Source organism: Euleptes europaea, chromosome 6 (genome assembly GCF_029931775.1).
Source record: "Euleptes europaea isolate rEulEur1 chromosome 6, rEulEur1.hap1, whole genome shotgun sequence".
NCBI lineage: Eukaryota > Metazoa > Chordata > Lepidosauria > Squamata > Sphaerodactylidae > Euleptes > Euleptes europaea.
In genome coordinates this window covers 97,599,970-97,625,848 of record NC_079317.1, presented here as the reverse complement: position 1 = coordinate 97,625,848, position 25,879 = coordinate 97,599,970, and the positions used below count along the sequence as shown (strand labels likewise).

At 43.6% G+C, this 25,879-nt stretch overlaps 1 protein-coding gene across 1 annotated transcript in view; it reads left to right on the top strand.

Annotated features, from left to right (window-relative positions):
- TESMIN (testis expressed metallothionein like protein) overlaps window positions 1-23,378 on the top strand; it is a 45,037-nt gene extending 21,659 nt beyond the window's left edge. The window contains exons 7-13 of the mRNA XM_056851974.1: window positions 867-940; window positions 9,230-9,301; window positions 10,579-10,681; window positions 11,337-11,345; window positions 19,520-19,657; window positions 21,854-22,029; window positions 23,183-23,378. Coding sequence (XP_056707952.1) covers window positions 867-940; window positions 9,230-9,301; window positions 10,579-10,681; window positions 11,337-11,345; window positions 19,520-19,657; window positions 21,854-22,029; window positions 23,183-23,378 — 768 coding nt within the window. The remainder of the gene's footprint in view (window positions 1-866; window positions 941-9,229; window positions 9,302-10,578; window positions 10,682-11,336; window positions 11,346-19,519; window positions 19,658-21,853; window positions 22,030-23,182) is intronic.
- Window positions 23,379-25,879: the final 2,501 nt, after the last annotated feature.

Genomic DNA, 25,879 nt, shown 5'->3' with positions numbered 1-25,879 from the left:
ACCAGTCTTCAGAGATCGACAGCCACCATGGTCATTCCTCCTTCCTATTTCTACCAAGAGATATGTTAGATGTGCTGTATAGTCTTACTAGGTAACCATTGTCTGTTCAGGCATCTTGTCTCACATTTCTGTGTCATCTCTGCATGGATGTATGTTTAAGAACTTTCATAGTACCACAGGATGGCAGCTGCATTTTTCACCAGTTTTCTTCCCTTGAATGCAGAGTGGGTCAGGAAATCTACTTTTCCTATAGACCACCCTTCAGCTGCAGTAAAGAGAGCATACAACTACAGAGAAAAGAGCAAAATAGCATAACCATGTGTGTGCATGCGGGGTGGCTAATCAGAGAACAGTACACTTAGCTGGAACCAGCTGGAAAATTCTGTTAAAATGGCTTCTCTCTTGATACATGCTTTTCTCTGCTCAGTGCAGACACAAAATAGCTTACAATATCAAAAAAGAGCAACAACAGAAAACCAGTTCTACAAAAAAAAAAAAAACCTAACTCTTTCTTATACATCCAGCACTACAAGAGACCCACTCAATGTTTTGCTAGGTGTGGGGGAGGGCTTAAATCTGGAGCTGATCTTGATCAACAACATGAAAAAGCTGTGTCAGTACCTAACAGTATAATGGTGTGAATTGTACTGTAGATTGAATGCAAGGTTCCCAATATGGCAAATCTTTCTAAGAACATATTGCAAGATTTGCATCTATGTTGACTATGTTGATTCATGAATGCTTTAAATTTTATTATTTCTATCTCAGTTTATAATATTTTTCCTTTTCTATCTGTAAACAGTAATATTGTATAAAAGAAATGATGACTTAGCACAAATATAATTTATGGTTTTTATTTTGAGCAGCTTGATCATGGATCATTACATATATGTCATTCAGATTCATATGCTCAAGAGCCAACAAAACTGACTCTGGTTGGGTAAGGAATTGATGCTTGTTGCTAGTTATAACTAGTTATATTGTAAGACATGTGTGAGGCTCCTTGCCCTCTGGTTTCCCCAGCCTGGTGGAGTTGAGACCTGGAGGCACCTCACTGGCCTTGATTGGGTGGGAGTTGCTAAGACAGAGCTGCTCTACACAGCGGAACCTCCCAGCCTATCTCCTCCTCGGCTTCGGCTCAGGTCCATATTTAGAGAGGTTGCACCACCCATTTCTCCCCTCCACCAATGGGTTTCCAGTGACTCCTGTGGCCCCCTGCCTGGTCTCCCCCCCCCATAGGAGGACCTTCCCCACCAGACCTGCCGTAGTCTCTGCTGTGCTCTCCAATTCACCCCCATTAGTTCCTTCTTCCCCGGACTTCCTTGTTTCTCGTTCTGGGTGAAGGTCATCTTGAACTCGTGGGTATTACCATCACGTGCCCAGGGAGGCAGGACTAAAGGATTTTTTCATCCACTTCCTGTCCCCTGGGCGGGAGATCCAGTTTCCGTCCTGCCTTGATCAGGGTGGCAGCGTAGTTTGTGAACTCCGACGTGGTTCTAGTCTTCTGCTTGTTCTTCCTTGATTGTTCGTCTGTTTGTTTTCCCCGTTTTGGGTATTGGAGTGAGTCATCCTTCCCCTCCGTTTCTTCTGTTTGCAGCCCCAGCCGCAAGACTTCCCTCCCTCACCGATTTTCCCTCAGTCTCTGTCCTTCGTATTCGTGCTCCCCACTTCGCCTGCAGGGCAAGATGGCGGACGCAAAGAGGGATTCGGATTCCGATCTCCTCTCGGAGGAGGATCACGACCCTGCCCTCATCGCTTTGACAGGGCGGAGGCAAAAGGAGTGCTCTGCTGGCCAGGCGTCCAAGACAACCCTTCTGGGCGCAGAAGGTCCTTCAGCGCCAAAAAAGTTGCGTTCAAATGAACCGGCCCAAAATGGCGTGAAGCGTGGAGAACGGCGCGGTTTGCTCATTCCTACAGGGGACGCCATTTTGGAAGGCTCCTCTACTAGTCAGAAGACTGTGCAAGGGGGTAATGTATTGAGTCCTGAGACTGAGGCGCCCCTCACTCGGCGGGAAATGGTTGATTTGTTTAATGGCGTTCTGGACAGGCAAGCGCAAATGATGATGGCCCTTAAGGACTCCTTAACACCATTCATTCAGGGCGCAGATTCGAATCCCGCCCCTAAACCAACTCAAATCCCACAGTGGGAAAGGGAGGGCCAGTCTAATTCCCAATGGCGCACTAAAGCAGCGCTTAAAGCCCCTCCCCCCCGCAGGAACCTCAGACTCTAGAGGTTGAGTCTTCAGTAAATTCCGATAACGAAGGGAGAGAGGAGGGGGAATTTGAGTCCGATGAGGACACCCCTGTCCTGTTAGAAGAGCAACACCCCCGCTTGTTCGCAGCGGAGGATTTTCAGGGTTTGTTGAGCAAGGCCTTACTGGCTCTGGACCTCAATGAGGATCCTGCTCCGGCTGCAGACCCTACCTCTAAGCCCAGAAAAAAGGGGGCTACGGAATTTTTTCCTAGCACTAAACCAAGGGTTTGGGAAATCCCATTCCCTGAGTTTTTTGAAAACCAGGTTCAATCAGAACTGGATAAACCCCTGGCTAATAGACAATTATCTGCCAACACGAGGAGATTGTATACCATGGTTCCTCAGGCAATGTCTCTCTTTCAGCTCCCGCTAATCGACGCCCCAGTGGTGGCTGTTCAGTCCCCGGACCTTCCATCGGAGGATGGAATGGGGACTATTAGAGACCCGTTGATCAGAAAGGCGGAAATTCTCTCCAAAAAGGTACATGAATCAGCTACCCTAGCCATCCAGGCTTCGGCAGCGACATCCATCATGGCCAGAGCCTTGATAGTATGGCTCAGAAAAATATCACAGCTATACGATGGGGAAAATCGCAAGGTCATAGAGGGCCTTAACAGAATGCTCAAGGCCTCCGCCTTCATGGCAGACGCATCCCTTGATGCCATGTCATTCGCAGCGCGAGCCACTGCCTCCAACATAGCCATCAGGAGGGCTCTGCGGATTCGCCCCTGGCAAAATGAGTTAATGAATAAGACACTGACCATGTCATACCCCTATAAAGGGGGCAAACCTTTTGGGGAAAGATTGGAAAAGATCCTTGTGGAGAACAAGGATAAAAAGAAGGTGTTACCAAGGTCCTACAAGAAGGATGGGAGGCAAACTTCCTCCTTCCCTAACTTCAGATCCGGACATACATTGGCTCCCTTCAGATCTGAACAGCGTAGGGGTTCCTGGAGCAACAATAGGGGCTCCTTTTGGAGAGGGGGAAACAGGTTTTTTCGCCCCCCACCAGGGACAAAACCAACACTTCTCTAACAACAAAAGTGACAAATTTGCCAAAAACTCCAAACAGTGACGCCAGGTCACAACCGGTGGGGGGACGGCTTTCACAGTTTCACCAACAGTGGAAAGGGACCTATAGATATAGATATATATAGAGATATAGATATAGATATACAGATGTTTGGGTCCAGCAAGTGATTTCTACGGGTTATCTCATAGAATTCACAACTCCCCCGAAGGACAAATTTGTCAGTTCACCAAAATCCTCCCTCAAAGAAAAGCATCTCAGGACACTGGAGGCTATAACACACCTGCTTCAGATTCAAGCAATAGAGCCAGTTCCCCTCCCCGAGATTGGCAATGGGGTATATTCAATTTTCTTTACTGTCCCGAAGAAAAATGGGGACTGGAGGGCTATATTGGACTTAAAGCATCTAAACAAAAGAGTCAAATACAGGAAGTTTCGCATGGAGACCCTCCGCTCCATCATGGAGGCTCTTCAGGTGAATCAATTCTTAACAACCTTGGATCTGAAGGAGGCTTACCTCCATATACCTATTCATATAGCCCACAGACGTTTCCTCAGGTTTTGTTACGGCCAAAAACATTATCAATTTCAGGCCCTCCCCTTCGGTCTGTCCTCTGCTCCCCGCATCTTCAGCAAGGTTCTGGTGATGCTGGTAGCTCTGATTCGACAAGAGGGGATAAAACTTTTTCCGTATCTGGACGACATTCTGATTTGTGCCAATTCAAGGGAGGAATCTCTCCTTCACACTTCCAGATTCTTTCAGATTACAGATTCCTCATCAATCTAGAAAAGAGCCAAATGTCTCCAACCCAGAGTTTTGAACACCTGGGAGTCATTATAGATACTCACAGAAATCTGATTTGCCTTCCCCAAGAGAAAATTTCCAAAATTCAATCTATGGCACAGCTGGTAATCAAATCCAAGCAAGGTAGGATTATGTTCCTTGCCTGACTACTGGGGAAGATGATAGCCTGCCTTTGCTCAGTGCCATGGGCCAGATTTCATTCAAGGCCCCTGCAGAGGATACTTCAGCCTTATCAGACCTTGATCACTCAAAACAGAGAAAAAACTATTCCTCTACCCTTCAATTTCCGAAAGTCCCTCCTCTGGTGGTGCCAAGATCACAACCTCACCAAGGGGATGAATTTCGTGATAGAGGATCAGATCCAAGTTTACTCAGATGCCAGCCTGGAGGGCTGGGGGGCCATCTGCCAAGGCCAGATGGCTCAGGGGACGTGGTCGGTAACGGAAAATGCACATAAATGTTCTAGAACTGAGAGCAATCCACCTGGCTCTGATTTAATTCAGAACCCTAATATGACACAGACACATACTAGTCCGCAAGGACAATGTGTCTGCAAAGGCCTATCTAAACAAACAGGAGGGGTCAAGGTCTTCCAAACTCCATCAGGAAGCGGAAATCATTCTGTCCTGGTCAGAAATAAATCTTCTATCTCTTTTAGCAGAGCCCATAAGAGGAGTTCTCAATCTCCAGGCCGACTGGTTGAGTCGACAGACTCTAGACGAAGGCGAGTGGTCTCTAAACAAGTTGGTGTTCGCCCAGATTGTGGACAGATTCGGACAGCCCAAGGTAGACCTATTTGCTTCAGGGTGCAATCATCTACTTCTGCGATTCTTCACCTGCTATGCGCACCAGGAGGCGGAGGGCATGGATGCCTTGATGTCCCCATGGCCAAAGGAGCTACTGTTTGCCTTTCCGCCCATTCCCATTCTCCCCAGGGTCATAAGGAAGATCAGAAAGGAAGGAGCAAATGTCATCCTCATTGCTCCTCTATGGCCAAGGAGGCCCTGGTTCCCCAGCCTGAAGGAATTGTCTGTACAGGATCTGTGGGAACTACCACACATCCCAGACCTCCTGCATCAGGGTCCATTACTCCACCCAGGCCCAGCATGGCTTCACTTAATCCCCTGGAGATTGAAAGGAAGTTCCTCCTAGAGGAGGGGTATAGCTCACAGGTGGTAGAGACCATGTTAGAGGCACGAAAGCCTTCCACCAGGAGGATATACAACACCTCCTGGAGGGCCTTTGTGCTATGGTGTAGACGCAAACAGATAGATCCCCTGACACCTGGTATACCTAAAGTCCTGCAGTTTCTTCAGGATGGAGTGGATCAGGGTTTAAAAGCCGCCACTTTGCGCAGACAGGTGGCAGCTATTTCCACTATTCTCTCTCCCGCTGGATCCCTTCCTTTGTCTAGGCATCCCCACATAACCACCTTCCTAAAAGGGGTAACTCAATCTAGTCCCCCTACAATACACCGCTTCCCAACCTGGCGCTTCAATCTAGTTCTCAAAGCCCTTATGAAACCTCCCTTTGAGCCCATTATGGACATTTCCCTGAGTATGCTGAGAATGAAGACCATCTTTCTCACGGCCCTTACTTCAGCTCGGCGAGTCTCTGAGCTTAGGGCGCTGTCCGCAAGAGAGGGTCTGTGCGTGTTTCACAAGGATAAGGTCGTCCTTAGAACAGATTCTTCCTTTATTCCTAAGGTGAATTCAGTGTTTCACCGGTCTCAAGAAATTCACTTGCCATCTTTTTGTCCCAATCCATCCCATCCAAGAGAGAGAGAATGGCATCACTTAGTTTAAGACGTCTTCTCAAAACTTACTTAGGCGCACACAATCCATCAGACAATGCGATGCCTTATTCATTTCCTTGTCTAACCCTTCTAAAGGCAAAAGATGTCTAGTGCCGCCATTAGCGGTGTGGTAAGACAACGTATTACAGAGGCTTACAGAGCCAGTAAGGTTCCACCACCCTCTGGCATCACTGCCCATTCTGTTCGCAATGCTGCCACTTCCGCTGCCTTAGCTAAGCAGGCCTCAGTAGATGAGATTTGCAAGGCAGCCACTTGGTCCTTAGCATCGACCTTTGTAAGACATTACAAGATCGATTCCATGGCCTCGGCGGATGCAGCCTTCAGCAGAAGGGTTCTGCAGCACGTCTTGGATTGATCTTGTTTTTCTCTCCCATAATAATCAGCTCCTGGATATCCCACGAGTTCAAGATGACCTTCACCCAGAATGAGAACGGAGCCTTGTTTACTCACCATGAAGGCTCCTTCTGTTCTGGGTCGAAGGTCATCCTGCCCACCCAAATTGCACAAGAATTACTTAACCAAGACTTGCACAGAAATTTATTTAGGATTTACAGTTCTGATACTTCAACACGGGATCGCATTTCAACTTATGTGTGACGTCCGCCATCTTATCCTGCTCAACTTTGCTCACGTTACTTGTTGTTCTTTAATGTTATTTGTTCATTGGAGTTCATGTAATGTTTACAATCCATAAGGTGTTGCGTATGCTGCTGGCCTTGTACCTAACTGTCTCCTTAGCTCGGCGAGTCCGAAAACTGGATCTCCCGCCCAGGGGACAGGAAGTGGATGAAAAATCCTTTAGTCCTGCCTCCCTGGGCACGTGATGGTAATACCCACGAGTTCAAGATGACCTTCACCCAGAACAGAAGGAGCCTTCACGGTGAGTAAACAAGGCTCCGTTCTCTCCCCCCGCCCGGTTCCTTCCCAGGGCTCCTTTGATTTGACTCTGGTGGGCCTTAGCCAGTTCTTCCCCCTCCCCCTCCCATGCCTTTGCATCTTCCATAGCCCCCTGATTGGAACTTGCCTGGGCTCTGCCAGTGAACATTGGCCTCGGGGAGGACTTGCTTCCTGCAATCAGGGCAGAGGTGGTGTCCTGGCAGTCCCCGGCCTTTGGGGCTGCACTGAGTGTCAGGTGGGCCCTCAGAGGCTTGCAGGATGAAGCCAGGTTGTCTGGCTGCTTCCGGAGTGGCAGGCAGGCTTCTTGAGGCAAGCTGGGTACCATCAGGGAGGCTGGCTGCTTCTGGAGTGCCGGGTGCACACACAGTGGAGAGCTGGGTGCTGCCATGGTGTCTGAGCCAGCGAGGAGCACCCTGTGGAGGCCCACAGGTGAGCAGGGCCCTGCAGAGATAGTCCAGTATGGCCGGGGCTGCGAGAGTCCCCAGGAAACATGATTATACAATTATCCCTCCAATATTAAAAAAATTATCCAAAAATTTGTTGTTTGTTTTCAACAAAACACAGCATTTTGAGAACATATGCTGATGTTGATGACTACAATTAAGTTCTACTGTATTGTTCTGCATAATTTCAGTAATGTGGGTAAGAGGTCTGAAATCCTTGTTTAAATTTAGAATTAAGTAACCCAACCGCTTGTTCAGGTCACTTGTTCAGTTATTGATCAGTGCGCTAACAAGTTATGTAACTTGAACAAATAAGAAACATGTGTGTGTTTTAAGTGCTGTCAAGTGATTTCCAGCCTATGGCAACTGTATGAATTAATGCCCTCCAATACGTCCTATCGTTATCAGCCTTGCTTAGGTCCTGCAGACTGAGAGCTGTGGCTTCCTTTATAGAATCAATCTATCTCATGCTGGGTCTTCCTCTTTTCCTGCTGCCTTCAACTTTTCCTAGCATTATTGTCTTTTCCAGTGACTCTTGTCTTCTCATAATATAACCAAAGTACAATAGCCTCAGTTTAGTCATTTTAGCTTCTAGGGAGAGTTCAGGTTTGATTTGATCTAAAACCCACTTATTTGTCTTTTTGGCTGCCCATGTTATCTGTAAAACTCTCCTCCAACACCACACTTCAAAGGAACCTACTTTCTTCCTGTCATCTTTCTTCATTGTCCAACTTTCACACCCATACACAGTAAAGGGCTATACTATGGCATGAATTAACTTGATCTTGGTTGCCAGCGACACATCCTTACACTTAAGAATCTTTTCTAGCTCTATTATGGCTGCCCTTCCCCATTTCAATCTCCTTCTGATTTCTTGGTTGCTGTCTCCCTTTTGATTGATGATGGAGCCAAGGAATAGAAAAACTTTCACAATTTCAATTTCTTCATTGTCAACCTTAAAGTTGTGTAATTCCCTTGTAGTCATTCCTTTTGTTTTCTTGATGTTCAGCTGTAGTCCTGCTTAGGCACGTTCTGCTTTAACTTTCACCAGTAGTCATTTAAAGTCTTCACAATTTTCTGCCAGTAATGTGGTGTCATCTGCATATCTCAAATTGTGAATGTTCCACCAATTTACACTCCAGCTTCATCTAAATCTAAACCAGCTTTCCTTATATATTCTGCATATAGATTGTAGAGATAGGGAGATAAAATACATCCTTGTCTGACACCTTTGCCAATTGGAAACCATTATGGTTTGCCATATTCTGTCCAACAGTAGCCTCTTGTCCAGAGTATAGGTTGTGCATCAAAACAATATGTGTATTGTTTTTCCTCTCTTATAGTGGTAAATTGTGAGGGCCAAAATGCAAGATACGTGATACCAGTTGGATCACAAGTGCCCAACCCAGCTTGTAGCAACATGTATGATCAGGAGACCTCCCCTTCAAAGCATTCTATTCCTCTGTTCAGCTCAGTTTGGGAGTGCTGAGAGGAGGAAGAAAGAGCTTGATGCTTCCCTCCCACACCATTTTCACCAGCGAAAACAGCCATGGAAGGGTTTTGTTTGCCTCTTGCTTGGGCTTCATGTATCCCTCCCAGAAGCTGAATGGAGCAACGGAATGTTTTGAAGGGGAGCATTCCTGATCATAAGTGTGACTACAAGTTTGGTTTTCTGTGACCCAACTTGCGTCACACATATAATATATTCTGGCCCTAAACATTCTTGTTGGGAGTTTCTTTGCAGAAAGAGTGGTGGGGATTATATGGCAAAAAGATCTTTAGATGGAAGGAATAAAGTTAGGAATCCTACTTTCGTCTAGTTCCACTAGTATGTGAATCTCATCTCCACAACAGGCATTACTGAACATTCAAAATAGTATCTTTAAACATTTTATCTTTGAATATCTTTAAATATTTTATATTTGCTCTTTTTGTACAAGTATTATTTGGATATAAATTTCATTTTTAATTCACAATTGTTTAGGTTGCCTTTCTGTTCCTGGGATACAAAGTCTAAAAAGCCATGCAACTGTACTAAATCACAGTGTCTCAAGTTGTAAGTAAATTTCATGTTATTGAAACGTGCATTTGGTGTGTAATAAACTTCAGATACAATTAATCTATTCATATAGTATACTACCAGATGTATTGGGCTTGAAGCTATTCAAGTCAATGAAAGTATAATACTATATCCATACACAGAACAGTGTTAGATCTGCTCATAACATACCAGAAGTTGCATTTTCTTTTCTTTTCTTACTGAAAGTCATGTCTGACTTTATATGCATGATATCAAACCTCACATATACCAAATACACTTATGTTTATTTATTGAAAGATTACTTTTATGTGACACTGATTACTTTTATGTGACACTGATTACTTTTATGTGACAGATACATATCATTCATTTCTCCCTCTTTCTCCATTTTATGGCTGCAGTATCAAGAACCTTAATTAAGGTTCAGAGTAAATGCTGCTATAAAGTACTTTATTAAGTTATTGAGTTAGAGCATTTCCTAACCCACTTTTCTCCCCAGTGGGGACCCAAGGTAACTTAAATTTTCAAGTAAATAAGGCATACAAATGCTGACACATAGTGGCATGACCAATTCAAAGCTTCATATATAGGAATTATAATGGCATAAGGAATTATAATGTCCTTTCCGTGGTTCTTGAAGATTCAGAAAGGCCATTAGAAGGCATGCAAAACTCTTCCTTCTTCATCTCTCATGGAAGGATGCAGCAGCTCCACTCTTCTCCAGTGGAACACAGGCAGGATAATGCTGCTGCAGGTGTCTCGCTTGTGGGCTTCTTAGAGGCATCTGGTTGGGCCCTGTGTGACTGCTGGATTTGATGGGCCTTTGTCTGATGCAGCATGGCTTTCCTTATGTTCTTATGCTAGCTATTCTCATTAAACGGTAATACAGGCTCCACATAACCCCAATATAAATGGGCATGGAGCCCTAATTTAAGCAAAAGGGTAAGGATACCTAGTGGGGGGAAATATAAAAAAATGCCCTCTACCTTTGTCAATATCACAATGAGAAGCATCTTTATCTTATTAGGTGGTATATGACCTTGTTACATATATAACACATATCTCAGAGCTGCTTACTATTTTAATGGAGGAAACTTGGCTCCCTGGGAATGACACCTGTAGTGGCAATCTCCAAACTCCAGTATTTTTGAGATGTGCACATGTACACGGGCTCATAGATACGAACGGTCCAACATTTCGTGCTTTTCAGCCTGATAGATAAAATGAGTCATAGCTGAAAGTGATGAACTTTTATAAAAATGTATTCTATATGTTGTCTTTGTTAATCACAGATACTGTGATTGTTTTGCCAGTGGTGATTTCTGCAGTAACTGCAACTGCAATAATTGTTATAACAATCCACAGCATGAAATAGAACGGTTTAAAGCAATTAAGGTAATATAAATGTATTCCTTATTTCTACTTTTTACATGCAAAATATGCTGCTTATTGTTTTCTTAAGATGTGTTAGGGCAGCAGTTCTCTTATTTTAAAAGCATGTATACAGCTTCCAATAATTTTCTTATCTTCTTTCAATATGAAAAAGTTAAATGTATTCATTCTCTTCATAAGATAGTTGCTTCTTTTGAAATAGTACCATCCTGTATCAGAATAAAATAGTCCACAATATTTTTGAACACAAAAAAGAATAAAAACCTCCCTATTTATAGTGCAATCCCGAGGCCTGGGAATTGTGCCACAGCTGACTATGGTACAATTAAAGTGCAGCTGAGCTGCTCCCTAAGGGGATACTTAGTGGCAGCCAGATGGAAAATGGAGGGCTTTATTTTCTTTTTTTAACTTGGAGCAGTGGTGCAGTGTGGCGGAACCCTGCTGCAGTGTGGGGGGAGCGGACAGTGGCAAGATCCTGATGGACAGGGCAGCCACTGCCAATCAGGGGCCAGAGGAACTGGGTGGTGGTGGAAAAAGCTGGCTGAACCACCCAGGGATGAGAAGGGCGGGACTATGCAGATGAGCTGTCAGTGTTCTGCCCCCTCACCCTCTTAAAGGGACCATGGAAGGGATGGCAATCTCCTGGTGGGACCTGGAGATCCTCCAGGCTGACAGCCCATCTGCAGACCAGAGATCTTCATCAATCAATAAACCCTTAATGGCATATCCAATATTGCAAAGGGGAAAAAACAGTATAAATACAACTATCAGCTAAAAAAGCTAAAACAAACATAAAATCATAACACAGAGTTTCCCAAATTTTTCATTGTTAACACATCGACTAAGAAATTGGCCACCGCCACAGTGATCTCTACTGTTGTATTGTTCAATAAAATTTGACATTTTATTTTATTAGGAAGATAATATTTAGAATGTATCCAGGTATTTAACCATTTCTTCCTAGCGGATGCGTATAATGAGCAATCTAGCAACATGTGCTCGATTGAGTCCAAAGAGTTGGAGCCACATTCACATTTCCGTTCATGTTTAGGAATATTTTGAAACCTTCCATATAACAACTTCGATGGGAAGGCATTTACTCACGCAAGAGAAAAAACTCTGCTATGGCTAGGACTATCAATATTGTATAGATAATGGGGATACATCCCGCAACATTCTTAAGTTTTAGTATAGCTGATGAACAGACAGGGTTGAGACGGCTGTATTTTTTGAAGTTCAATATCTAAAAGCCTCTGTTTAATCGTCTTAAAAATATAAACTTCCGAGGAGAAAGTTAACTCCTCCAGGGAAATGCCAATGGATCTTATTTTAGATCGAATTTTATGATGCCAAGAAGTATTATAAATTTCCTTTAATAAAAAAAACAGAAGCGAACCATCATCAGTATTAAAATACATTTTAAGCCAATAACGAATAATTAACATCCATGCCTTAGTTTCCATTAAATTTAATCCTAATTCAGAACACAATGCATAATAAGAAACAGTTTGGGAAGCTCATAATTTGTCTAAAAAAGGATGCTTGAATCGCCTCCACTTCATGATTAAAAGCATTAAACCATATAGGAACCCCATAAAGAACCTGAGGTAAAATTTTAGAGTTAAAAACTTTAACAGCGGCAGGAACAAATTGATTTCCTTTGGAAAAAAAGAAGGCTTTTAATTGACTGGAAGACAATTTCCCCAAATTAATAGACCTTCTCCTATGAGTTGCCCATTGAAGGTTAAAATTAAATGTAATGCCCAAATATTTATAACACTTAACTTGTTGGATCTTATTCTTACCAATATGCCATCTATAGGAGACCCACTTTCTATTAAAAACCATAACATTGGACTTGGAATAATTAATTTTGAGCGCATTAAGGTTGCAGTATTTCTCAAAGGCCATCAAATAACGCTGAAGGCCAACTTTGGTAAAAGATAGAATTGCCGTATCATCTGCGTATAGAAGGCAAGGCACTGCTCTGCCACCTAATTTGGGAGGGTGGCCGTCCACAGACTCCAACGCTCCAGGCAGATCAGAAAGAAATAAATTAAAAAGAAGGGGGGCAAGAACACACCCTTGTTTTACACCCTTGTTGGATGGGATTTTGTCAGTGAGAAAACCATTTGAAGAAAGTTTGACCCAGCACGAAGTATCAATGTGAAGTTTCCTCAAAAGGATTAAAAGGCGCTGATCTATTCCTAGATTGCTCAACTTAGCCCAAAGTTTGTCTCTTATAACTGAATCAAATGCACTTTTTAAATCAATAAAGGCAACGTAAAGTTTCTTCATGCCAATTTTCATATACTTCTCAGCCAGGGTTAGTAAAGTTAAACAATGGTCCAAGGTTGATTTATTTTTAGAGAATCCAATTGTTCAGGTCCAAAAATATTGTCCTTTACCCAGCTGTGCAAGGGCTGTTCTAGAAGTTTCGCATATAGTTTGCCAGTTACTGATAAGAGACTAATAGGGCGATAGTTGTCTGGTATTTTAGAATCCCCTTTCTTGTAGAGTGGAATTATTATTGCATTTAGCCATGAATCTGGTAAAATGCCATATAAATCAATAGATGTAAAAAGTTTGGCAAGAACAGGAGCCCACCAGTCAATAAACTCCTTAAAAACTTCTGCAGAAAGACCGTCAGGGCCAGGGGCTTTACAAGATTTCAAACTACCTATCAAGTCAATAATTTCCTCCTCTCTAATGGGAGGCCATCTGGGGATGTGAGGGGGTATAATTATTTCAGGACAGGGTGCATCATTGCTATATGAATTTAAAAGTTTGGAAAAATGGTCCACCCAAATTTGAGGGGCTATATCAGCTTCAAATAGGGAATTGTTTTTGGATGAATTTACAATCGTCCTCCAAAAAGTCTTACTATCCTGAGATTTAAGAGAGGGAAGCATCTGAGACCATAAATGATGGAAATAGGCTTTCTTCTTTCTCGTAATTAAATCTTGAAATTGCTTTTTAAAGGAGAAAAAACTACCTAGTCTGTCATAAGGTTTATCAAAACAAAGATCCTTAAACAAAACTCTGAGTTGTCTTTTAAGTTCTAAGCACTCTTTGTCAAACCATGGACATTGCTTGGGAGAGCCGGTCCGTACAGGCTCTGCCAGTGAAGAGCAAAGCAGATCAGTCTGGGCAAATGACAAAAGTATCTCAGAGTGAGAATCAGAATTCAAAATCATACTTTTCTGAGTAAGAAGTGTCTCAGAATAGAGAAGAGAGGAAAAAGATTCCTTCAAGTATTCAGACCACTTGATTCTTTTAAGAATCATATATGACTGTGAATCAACTAATGGTTCTTGAGAATAAGCATTTTTATGTAAACGGCCCAAGGAAAGCAAAAGCGGAGAGTGATCACTTTCCGGGCGGAAATCAACAATAACAGATTTAACAAGGGATAAAAAACAGGGATGGCAAATACCATAGTCGATCACACTTCTCCCTTGACGGGAGTTAAATGTGAAAAAATGAGAGGATGGAAATTGTATCAAGCCATTAAGAGTTAACAAATTCTGAGCAATACAGAACTCAATTAGTTTGAAACCACATTATTAGAGCGTGTATCCTGTGAGTAGCGGGGGAAACCTAGCTGCAGGGGTAAAGGTTCAGAGTCAATCAGACCCAGAGTAGAAGCCCAAAACAAAGGGTTGGAACCAATTCTTGCATTAAAATCACCCAAAAGAAACACAGGAATCTCAGGGAGTTTATGGACAATATCAGAAACAAAATTAGACAAATTTAACCAGTTGGTATCTAAAAAGTTGTCATTACCAAAAAAAGGAAGATACACATTGATTAAAATAAGACATGGTGAGGAGAAAGACAAGAGGACCGCATGCGCAATATGATTACAGTTCCCAAGTAGCTCAGATTTCAAAAATACCTTTTGTTTAATTAATATTGCTAAACCTGCTTTGCAGCGACCCCTCGAATTTTCTCGATGAGCTGGAAGAGAATAGGAGTTAAAACCCTTAATACTCAAATTTTCTATCTTCCATGTCTCCTGTAAACACGCAATCAAAGGCCCCTAAGTAATTGATAAAGTCAAGATCATCTTTTTTCTTGTTCCAGCCCGTGATATTCCAAGAGGCGATTTGAACATAACAGGCAGAGTGAGAATTAAATAGTCAATCCCTTTCCTTGATAATATCCAGCCTCTTATGTGGGTCTTGGAAGATACAGCCATTAGCACTTGGAGGGGACTCTGGAATGGATAAAACAACAGTGGGACCTGAAGGCACTGGAAGGGTGTGACCCAGAGAAGAATTGTCCATTTGATCCACACTTGCCTGTGGCAGAGAAGTTTGGGTGGATAGGGCAGACACTGCAGTTAAACCAGTCTCTTTAGGAGACAAGGAAATAGACGAAGTAGAGGAGGCTTTATACTCTTGCAGACGTTGAACAGTATTTTCCAATCTGTCGATAAAATCCTGCTGTTCCATGGGTAAAAGATTCCCAAAGGTAAGGAAATAAGAGTCATCCTTAAAATTACACTCTCCCGGTAGCATCATATCCTTTGGCATTACAGACTGAGCTGGGGGCAGAGAAACTAAATTAGGGTTAAGAGGAGCACTTAATGACAGTTGAGGAGGAACAAAAGTATCCATTAAGGACATGACTTTGCCTGTCTCCATTGGAACATCCTGGTTTCTGTCTGTTGGTATCGTGGAGCTCAGACCAATAACAGACACTTTCCTTCTCCCATAAGACTTTAAAAGTGGTTGGATCACTGGATCATTAAACACTCTTGAGAGCTGGATTCCAAATTTGGCCAAAAGCTGTCTCTGACGCATAAGTTTTACTGGAATGCTTGAGTTCTTGAAAGATAAAATTAATCTTTTCCCCATAGAGGAAAAAAGGAGGTGCTCAACCTTTACTAAATCAATGAATTTCTTGTCAAGTTTCAGAATAGAGGCCAATGATTGTAAAATACAGTTTCTACTCTCCCACCTGGCAAAATTAACAGGCCTTGTTGCTATAGAGAGAGCAATCCTTTTACTCAATAGTACTCTCCTGGAACAGACAGGATCAGCTCTAGCAGTATCGCTCCCTGTAGCTGCAGGAGTGATTGTAGTTGAGTTTAACATCAGAGGACAGCTTCCCCCCGCACTCACTAAGGGTTTGCTTGAGTTTGACGGGTCTTCACTAATCAGCAGCCGCTCCTCAAGTGATTGCAGCCTGTCAAGTATCTTATTCAAGTAGTCCCAAATTTTGGAAACTGTTTCAGCTGTTAATATACTATGTTCAGCAATTAGCTTCACAAGGTCGGCTCTAGTCAAATGCCCAAAGGAGTCGTCAACAGAAACCTTGGGGGAGAGAGAAGCAGTAGAAGAAGGTATGTTTTCACTGACTTCCTCTGCTACCGACAGTAAATTAGTCTCTGCCTGCAGCTGTAGAGAAGGTGAAGGAGAGTGAGCAATGCCGTGATGTTCCAACACCTCATATCTATTGTTGGAACAAGGAATAAGATAGTCCCCATCAACTTCAAAGTTGTTAGCAAGAAAATCCTTTATCTTCAGTTGTTTAGAACCTCGGGGGGGAGGGGAGTCAGGTGAATCAGCAGTTAAACATCCCCTATTTCTCTTTCTCTTGTTCGACATAGCAAGATATAATTAGCAGCTGCTAACTCCAAGCCTTTTCCACAGTATGAACTCCCACCTTTCAGGTATAAAACTATAAAATTTGCCCACTTAACAGAAAGAAAAAATCAGCTCTTATCTCAAGCAGCAGACACTCGCGTCCTCCCAGCGGCCATTTTTTTTCCAGTCCAAGTGTGTGTGTCGACCAGAGATCTTCCAGAGACCATGGCTGAGAGAGAGGGTGGACTCCATGGCAACAAATCCCAATGGAGGTCTCTCCCCTCCAAGGCTTCTTCCCTGGCAAAACTAAACCCAGTGCAGTCCCAAGACCCTGGGCACTTGCTGCTCTTGGCGTGGTCCCCAACTTTGCCTATCCAACCCACCCACCCACCTAAAGCGGCTCCCCTGCACATATAGGATGAACAGGAACAAGAGTACATCTGGTGCCAGAGGCGCCCTGCCTCCCAGGGCGCCTTTCACCTTCCAGCAGCCTCACGTGCCCTCAAGGAGGGATGAGGAAATGGAGATTGAAGCTGCTGTCTCCACTGAGTCTCAACCTCCCCCCGAAAACAACAGGCATCACTCTCCTGGTGCGGCTTTCCATTCAGGTGGAAATATCCAAGCACTTGCCCAACATCCCTCTGGAGGCTGTTGCACCCCAGCCCTGACGTGCCACACCCCCTTGTGCACAGGGGCCATAGTGTGTGTGTCGGGGTGCTTTTGTTCTGGGTCTCCAGCTGGCATTGCAAGCTGCCAGGCATGGATGTAAGGTGTGCCATATCTGGGGTGGCTCCTGTCTATACAAGAAGGAAAGGGGGAGAGAAGGACGTAGGGGGAGCAGTCCTCATCGTACCTGTCAGTGCATGTTTTCCCCATTGAGTCCTGGCTGAAAAGCTGGAGTACCTGTAAGGGTTCTGAACTGGGAGAGCTCAGTATATGAACTTTGCTCTCCTGGCAGGGTGATGGTGGAAAGTGTGCAAAGTGCTCTCTGTGTGCTTTTTCTGCCACCTAGGTGCTGGACCACTTGCTCTAATTCCTGGGGAGGGGGCATGGCCAGTGTTGGAGATCGACTCCATTAGTTGGTCCCTTAGCATCCTAAGTTGCTTTGGACTACATGGGTGGGGCTGTGCTGGTGGAAGGACATTTTTAAAAACCTTATAACGGCAGCCTGTGGGCTATTCTACCTTTTCTGATGACATAACTTTCAGCCTTGAAAAGGGGGCATTCCAAATGGCACAGGGAGTGGATTTACTTCCGTCCTGCCCCCTGAACAACCCCCTTTTACGCCAGCGCAGAGCCCTAGCTGTGCTGCAGATATGCTGGCTTACAAAAGTGGTGCATCTACGCCGGAGTGTAAAAGTGGCATAGCTGAGCTAGGGTTCTGCACTGGCATAAATTGCCCTTACTCTGACAGATATGCCTGCATAGGGGTCAGTCCACTCCCTATGGCCCTTCAGCTCCCCCCCCCCAAGATTACACTGTTAATTACCTAAATTCTACTCCTTACTTGTAACCATATAAGTGGCTGTTCAGAAGTTTTTTATACACCAACATTGTTAGGAGACTGGGTATCTTATGGAACAATTATAAAAAATAACATAGACATACATGGCCTAACTATACATTATGTCTTCTATAAGTCTGAAGTCCACACCAGTAAGTCAAGAGTATAAATATGCTTTATTTGAGCTGCAGCACACACAAAGCCTCAGCCAGACACCCATCTTGGAAAAGGGTTGCATTAACCTCTCCTTTCCCAGGAACAGCCTAGTCTGACTGCTCAACAAAAAATCTGTCAGTCAACCACTAGGAAGATATAATTGTCTTCGATCTTCTGTGCAATTCCACATTGAACTGTGCATGTGCAGGCCAGTTGCGAAGAAAGAACTTTCTAGCTCAAAATGACTGCAAAGATGCTCCCAGGGTGCGATGAGGCATTTCCTGCCAAAATTGACACACATTGTGAGGGGAGAACACCATTTCCCCTCAGTTCTTCCTTCACCACTGATAGAAGAGGACGTGTCTAGCCTAGTTTCGCTTCTTCTGTGGTTCTTCATCATTCTTGCTTGAAGAAGAAGTTGGTTTTTAAATCCTACTTTTCTCTACCTTTAAGGAGTCTCAAAGTGGCTTACAATCACCCCCCACACACACCACAACAGGCACCTTGTGAGGTAGGTGGGGCTGAGGTAATTCTGAGATAAATGTGACTAGCCCAAGGTCACCCAACAGGCTTCATGTGGAGAAGCAGATAATCATGCCAGATTAGAGTTCTCCAGATTAGAGTTCACTTCTCCTAACCACTACACCACACTGGCTCTCTAAACCTGGCCTTCTTAGACTTCTGACATGGCTCTGGTCCTTGTTTAAAAAGTGTGCTCAGTGTGGCACAAAAATGAAACATACTGACAAACATTCTTTGTGTCTTCTGTGTCCAGGTGAGTCCCATAACATCAGGGGCCAGAGTGAAAGTGCCCTTTGGAGAAAGCCCTAACTCCAGAGTCCATGTCTTCAGTACAGTCAGTTCCATCCTCGAATTTGCCTCACCATCAGTCCTGGTCTCTGGGTCTGTCTTCTTGTCAGTTTGGCACTTTGTAACCCAGAAGATTGCTAAATCTAAATCCAAACATTTAGACAAGGCACTGGTTTCATCTCGTCCCAAAAATCTTGAGTCCAGACCTTTTGTTACAGTTACCACTGAGGATCCAATAGTCTTAGAGGAGGATCTGGTTCAGTTTCCCCCACCTCGTATTCCTGGAGGAGTCTTTTTCTGAGAGTGAGATACCTCTGGCTCAACCAGTCTCACTCCAGGTTCTGAAGAAGCCATGCTTAGCTCCAGTTCAGCTGACTCCTCACAACATGCACCAGCAGCTCAGGAGAACTGAGGGCAAATGGCACTCTCCCCTCATGGTGCACGTCAGTTTCTGTGGGGAATGCCCCACAGCGCACCGGCTGGGGGTGGGGGAGGTGTGCCTTTTCAGTCATTTTGAGCTAGAACGTTCTTTCTCCATGGCCAGCCTGCATATGCATAGTCAATATGTTCTTATACAGATGATGTTTGACAAATTACATATTAGAGTTGTTTGTAACATAAGTTAAAATGCCAAATATCTAAGAAAACTATCTATGGTAGAAGTTTTAGAACTTTTTAGAAGTATAGTAATTTTACTATTTTAGAAGTATAGTAATTTTCTTTTTCTTCATTTAAATGATTTTTTCTTAGCTACACATAAAAAGTGTTTTGTTTTAGGCTTGTCTTGACAGAAACCCAGAAGCTTTCCTGCCGAAAATTGGAAAAGGGAAAACAGGGGATATTAAACCTCGACATAATAAAGGATGTAACTGTAAGCGTTCAGGGTGCCTGAAGAACTATTGTGAATGCTTTGAGGTTTGTTATTTGGCATTCTCTAGCTTGGTTTTTCCACCTAGAAAGAGACTCTTGGCAGCTCAGGCCCGTGATTGCCACATGGACTGGCAATCAGACTGCAACTGCAAGTTTCCTGTGGGAACTTCATTCCAAAGCACCACAAGGGCATGATTAAGGACTGCAGCATCAGGGGCGGGGCTTTTTAGCCTTCCAACTCATACCACAGTCCCAATCCGAATTGGGTCCCTGTGGCACTTGCAGCTGCAATGTGACTGCCAATGCCCATGGCAATCAAGTTAGCCATCATATTTAGTTTGGACCTGGGGGGAAACACACAGGATTTAGTCCTCAGCAGAAATAGGAGGCTGTGGCAGCGTAGATCATCTAAGTGGCTGAGAAGATTGTGGGTGGAAAACCTCTGGATTGGAGAGTACATGCCCTACTCCCAGATGCAAGAGTGATATCTTAGGAAGCAATGGTCTTTTATGCATAGGCACTTTGACTCATGTTTGCCCCTGGGCAGACTCGGTTGTTCCTTGGAGTTATGCATGAGTTTTCCATCCCTCAGAGTTAACCTCATGCCTACCCCGGGTCTTCCTGATGCTCTTTTAACACGATTCTTAGTTCTTCTCTGAGATCAACCCAGGTCGCCATTACTGTGCATAAGCCAAAGCGCGGGTCTCTCTACCCACGCCTCCACATGCCCCCATTCTTGTGTTTCCTCCTCCCACTCATCCTCAAGCCAGTCTTCAGCCATCCCCTCCACAAAACCCTAGGAAGCCATTGAAACCGAAGCAGTAAACAGCCATGTGGCTGCCTACTTCTCCGGCTGCCCTCGGCCAGTTTTTTTCTTTTGCTATGTTGTTTTATTGTTAAATCATTAAAAATATAAATGAAAATGAAAAGAGAGGCAGCCGAGGCTGATCCGACACTCCCCACCCCCCACGCATTTGAGTGATGGGTTACTCTCAGGGGGAGGGGGAGGAAGCCTCTCCAGTTTTATTTATATTTTTAATGATTTAACAATAAAACAACATAGCAAAAGATTAGAAAAAATGGCAGAGGGAGGAAGAGAGGTAATCAGCCACATGGCCGCTTACCTCTCAAGTCAGCGTTGATCGCAGGGGACGGGTAGCTGAGCCCCTGCCATTTTGTTTGTTTTCTTGAGGTTTTTTTTGTTTTTGTTTGTTTGTTTTCTTGTGGCCCTTGTATTGCAAAATGGCCATTTGCCAGGGGCAGAGAGGAGCTGGCGGAGTGGTGGTGGTGATGTTTTTCTAACAATAAATACTACAGCCAATTACAAAGCAGCATTTTCAAGGGGCAGGACTCAGACACTCTAGATTTTTGCTAGTGATTCTGCTGCACCAGGAATTTATTCGTGGGAAACAACCACCATACATAGGAATTTGAGAATTCGGATCAGAAAAGGGTGGGCCAATAGAGTGTCAAGCCCAAGGTTAAATTCCCTTGCATAAAAGACTAATATGTAAGGTTGAACTCAGGTTAGGCAAAGGAACTTCTCTGGTGACTGATGATGTGATTAATGATAGCCCAATCTGTATGAAGAGAGGTCATAGCTCCTATATATCTGGGAATATCTTATCAAAGATCTCTTTATGCTCTCTGTGATATTACTAGCAAACTCTAGTATAAAATAGGTTAAATTAGTAAATAGTATAAAATAGTAAATAGGTATATAAGAATGTAATGCACAGCCATGTTCTTCCAATCCCACTTGACGTTTATCCCTTGGAATTTCCCCAAGGGATTTGCTTCAAAAAGCACTGGATTAATTGAAATATTCCTTCAGATGACCACCCCCCCACAATTCTCTATAGAGGAGAGATTTCAGCTTCCCTCTATACATCTGAGTGATGGGTTCTGCAGTCCATACTGAGAGAGAATAACAGAAATACCAGACTATCAGTGGTCTAGCCTGAGGAGATGAGTCTTTGAAAATTAATTGTGCCCTTTGATGTATTAGTTTTTCCTGCAGCCCAATGTGGTAGTTCGAAGAAATGCTGCACCATAGCTGCAAACCCTGGCACGCTTATTTGAAAGTAGGCTGTATTGAACTCAGTGGGATTTACTTCTCAGTAGACATGTATAGGATCAAGTTGCAGGGGAGCCAGACCTATGTGTGTGTTTTCTCCTATTATATATTATTACTCAATAACATTAATATCAATACAAATTAAAGTATTTTGTATCTTCTAGGCTAAAATTATGTGTTCTTCTATCTGCAAATGTGTTGGCTGCAAAAATTATGAAGAAAGCCCCGATCGAAAAACACTAATGAATATGCCAAACCATATGGAGATTAGAAGTAATGAGGAAAATGAATCTGTATCATTTTCTACCTCCGAAATATTAGCAAAAACCAGAAATGACAGGTGAATATCTAATTATCAAAATAATATCAATTCTTAAGACATGTATCTTGACATAACAGATTGTTTTTCATGTATTACTATTTTACCTGTGTTTGCTCCTTTTTGTACCTCCATTTTACCTGTGTTTGCTCCTTTTAATATGCTTTATCCTACCTACAGTTATTCACTCAGAGCTAGATAACTTATGCCAGCTAGAAAAGAGTAAGAGTCCAGTAGCACCTTTAACAAAATTTCTGGTAGGGCATGAGCTTTCATGAGTCACAGCTCACTTCTTCACTTCCAGCTGCATACTGCAGCAGTGGTGAGGGATGTAACACTACAGCGTTTTTATACTAACATAGACTTTCTATACATGCTTTTGAGGGTAGCTATGCTACATATGCCATTACACCTTAACTGGTTGTCATGTTTTCTTGAATACTAGGTTGGGATGTAGCCCTATTGAGTATAAAAATCTTTACATATCATATTTCAGGATGTCTCTGAATTTGTCCCTACAGGCTCTCTAATGTATGTAGTTGGCAAGATGTCAGTTCTGCTAGTAGTAGGCTTACAGACAAGCATTCACAAACTGTTGCACAGAAGACCTGAATAACAAATTTTGATCTTCCAATTCTAGCAGGTACTTTTAATATTCCCATTTCTTTTGAAATAGGGAACATGTTTATTTCACAACACTGAGGAGGCACAACACATTTCTATGTGGGGAAAAGGTTTAGCACCCACTTCTCCATTTCAACTCACATCTACTTACTTCACAGCTGTTCAGTGGTAGAGCAGATTTCCAGATCCCCAAGGCTATTTCTACATGGCCGTTTCCTTGCGGTAACCCTGCTGACTACTTTGGGGCTTTTCCCTGATTATGCTTGCATTTTCCGACCGTCAGAGGTCACATCACTCTCCCCTCGCATTTCTGCACATTTTGCCCACATTTTCTGGATTCGTATTTAGCCAATATCCAGAAAACGGGGGCAAAATGTGTGGAAATGTGTGGGGAGAGTGAGGCGGCCTCCGATGGTCAGAAAATGCAGGAAACCCATGCATAAATGGCGGCCCAAGTGTGTTTAAATGGATGAAGCATTTTAATCTTTTTCATTAATTTACATATTTGAATGTTAAATGTTAAATATTAAATATATTCATTTTCCCCCAGTAGGCAGTCTAACACATGTATATCATGGGAAGTGGTTGAGGCAACATGTGCCTGTCTCCTGGCTCAAGCTGAAGAGGCAGAAAAAGAATCTTACTCTGTTTGCCTAGCTGAACAAATGATCTTAGAAGAATTTGGGAGATGCTTATCACAGATTCTACACTCTGAATTTAAATCCAAAGGGCTAAAAGTTGAATAATGTGCCTTAGCTACAAAAACACAAAATGGCTTGAGATAGCCTTTGACAACATTTATAAAAATCATCCTGACTACCTATTCATTATTTCAATCTCATACAAGTTTATATTATCATAGCTGGTAATTTGTTCCAAATATTGTTTCAAATGAACAGTACAATCAAAAACTACTTAAGCTAGACTCTGTAGATTTCTGTTATGAATGGCTCAAAGGAGAGAACAATTTAGATTAGAATTATATTAATTTAAAATATTATAGGTAACTGGTTTGGGGATTACACATAAAATTGCATACAAATTACTTGGATTTGTGAGATCACATGCAAGCACAATTTTTGAAAATAATCTTTAGCATGGTTGAAGTTAAAGGTTTTTTGTTGGGACATGATAGGGATCATTCAAAGCTCCCTTGTAAATTTATTACTGTTGCGTATTCCAGTAGGAGTTTTCTCAATTAAAAGCTCAAAAGTGCAGTGCCTCAAATATCCTTCGGCCTCACTATTTATTTATTATGCTGAATTGTTGGAATTGCTTCAATAAGAAAAATATTATTTCCATTTTCTCTACTAGATTTGTAATGATGAAAACTGTGATATGACTAATGCACATCTTTAATAAGAATTTTTTCTTGTGCTCAGAAAGAGAAAGACGTGAAAGTAAATGTTAAAGTCATGGCACTTGAGTCACGATGCAAATTAATTCTACTTTAAAATCACAAAACTACTTAATAAGAAATCTGCTTTTAAATTTGAAATAAATATGCTGTTAGTGAACATATAGGTTTCACCATTTTCACTTTGAAGCAACAATTAAGAAGCTACTTATGCTGGTGCAACAGTATAAAATCAGGGCGGGTCTACATTGTTTTTGAAGGGGGGGCAAAGGTACAAAATGATGACCCCCATGTATTATATACTATACCATGCTGCCTTCCCTCCCTATCTATTATCTATGAATAATTACACTTTTGACACTCGTCAAAAGTGTAAGCTGATTGGGCCCATAGAGGAGAATGTTCAGAGCCTGGAGGATTGGGTTGCTACCCTTCATGAAATCAAGGATGGAGAGAATTTCATTAACAACAGTCCTGAGGCCCTGCATAGGGTGGGGAGACCAGTAAAGGAGCAACAGAGTGGATGACTTCCCTAACAAGAATGGGTGACTTAATATTAACCAACAGGATAGAGTTGGCAGATGGGGTGAAGGTGGTGATGACTTCAGGGGGAAGGGACCATTTTTCTACTTCAGATCAGTTAAGTTGATTTGTTGGGGTATTGGTGGATGGATAGTTCTGCCTTGGGCAGGGGTATGGAATGAATGCTTTTTCATTATCTTAGACTTTCTGTTGTCTGTAATTTTGATTTCCCTTAGAATTCTTCTGTGAGGAACTCAGTTCACAGAGGACATCTTTGTATAACAGCATCTTTGGTTCAATTGCTAGTTTTTCCAGCTAAAAGGACGTCAAATAGCAGGAGTGGGAAAGATTTCTGCCTAAGGGACTGCCACTCAGAATAAACAATTCTGGGCCAAATGGAGCAACAATCTAACTCAGAGCCTTAACGCACCAACAATTTACAGCAGAGTATCATCGTGCTCGGTGTGTGTGTTTTGGATGCGTATTCTTCATTTCCGATCGCACAGTGCCTGTGAAGACTGCTCCCAAGAAGGTTTATCGTCATATCGTTATTGCACCATTGAGAGGAGCATGGGTTATAAAAACCAGCTCCTCCTCCTCCTTCCCGGGACACGAGTCTCGTGCACCCACAGCCCCGGGGCGAGAGAAAGGTCTTTTGGGGGGGGGACTTAGCGAGTCCCTGGGGCGTCCACTCCGTTCCCGGGGCGAGGCTGCCCGCCATGCCCCTGTGCGCTCTCCCTTCCAGCTCCAGGCACGCACGTGGCCGGGTGAGCGCCGCTCCGGCATCTGCTGCTGCTGTGTCCGCAGGGCCCAACCCAGCTGCCGAGGTACGTGGAGCGGCGTGGCGGGAAGCGGGATGAGCGGCAGGCAGCGGCTGGCCCTGCGTGGCCCGGGGCCCTGGGGCTTCCGCCTGGTGGGCGGCAAGGACTTCGAGCAGCCCCTCACCGTCTCCGGTGTAAGCAGCGGGGAGACCCCTGCCCTGCCCCGCAGCCCTGCAGGGGCACACCGCCTCGCAGCCCCCTCCGCTCTGCCACCTTGCTGCTGGGGGGACCCCCTGCAGAGGCTGCAAGAGACCCCCCCCCAGTTGCAAATGCCAGGCTTTGGGGGGGGAGTGTCTCCAGGGATCCTTTTTCCTGTTTTGAAACGACATAAGGAAATACATCGTGGTATAGGCGTTTTGGGGAAAAACAGATGTCTGGTGCTTCCAAAGCATTTCCAAGCCGAAACGGGAGGTCTGAGGTGCGATCTAACCGGGATAACACGTTTTTTTAAATGTAGTGTATACTGAGTGCGTTAGGCCCCTCAGAATCAAGCAGCTGTATATGTGTCATAGGAGAGGGGCCATGGCTCAGTCATAGAGCATTTGCT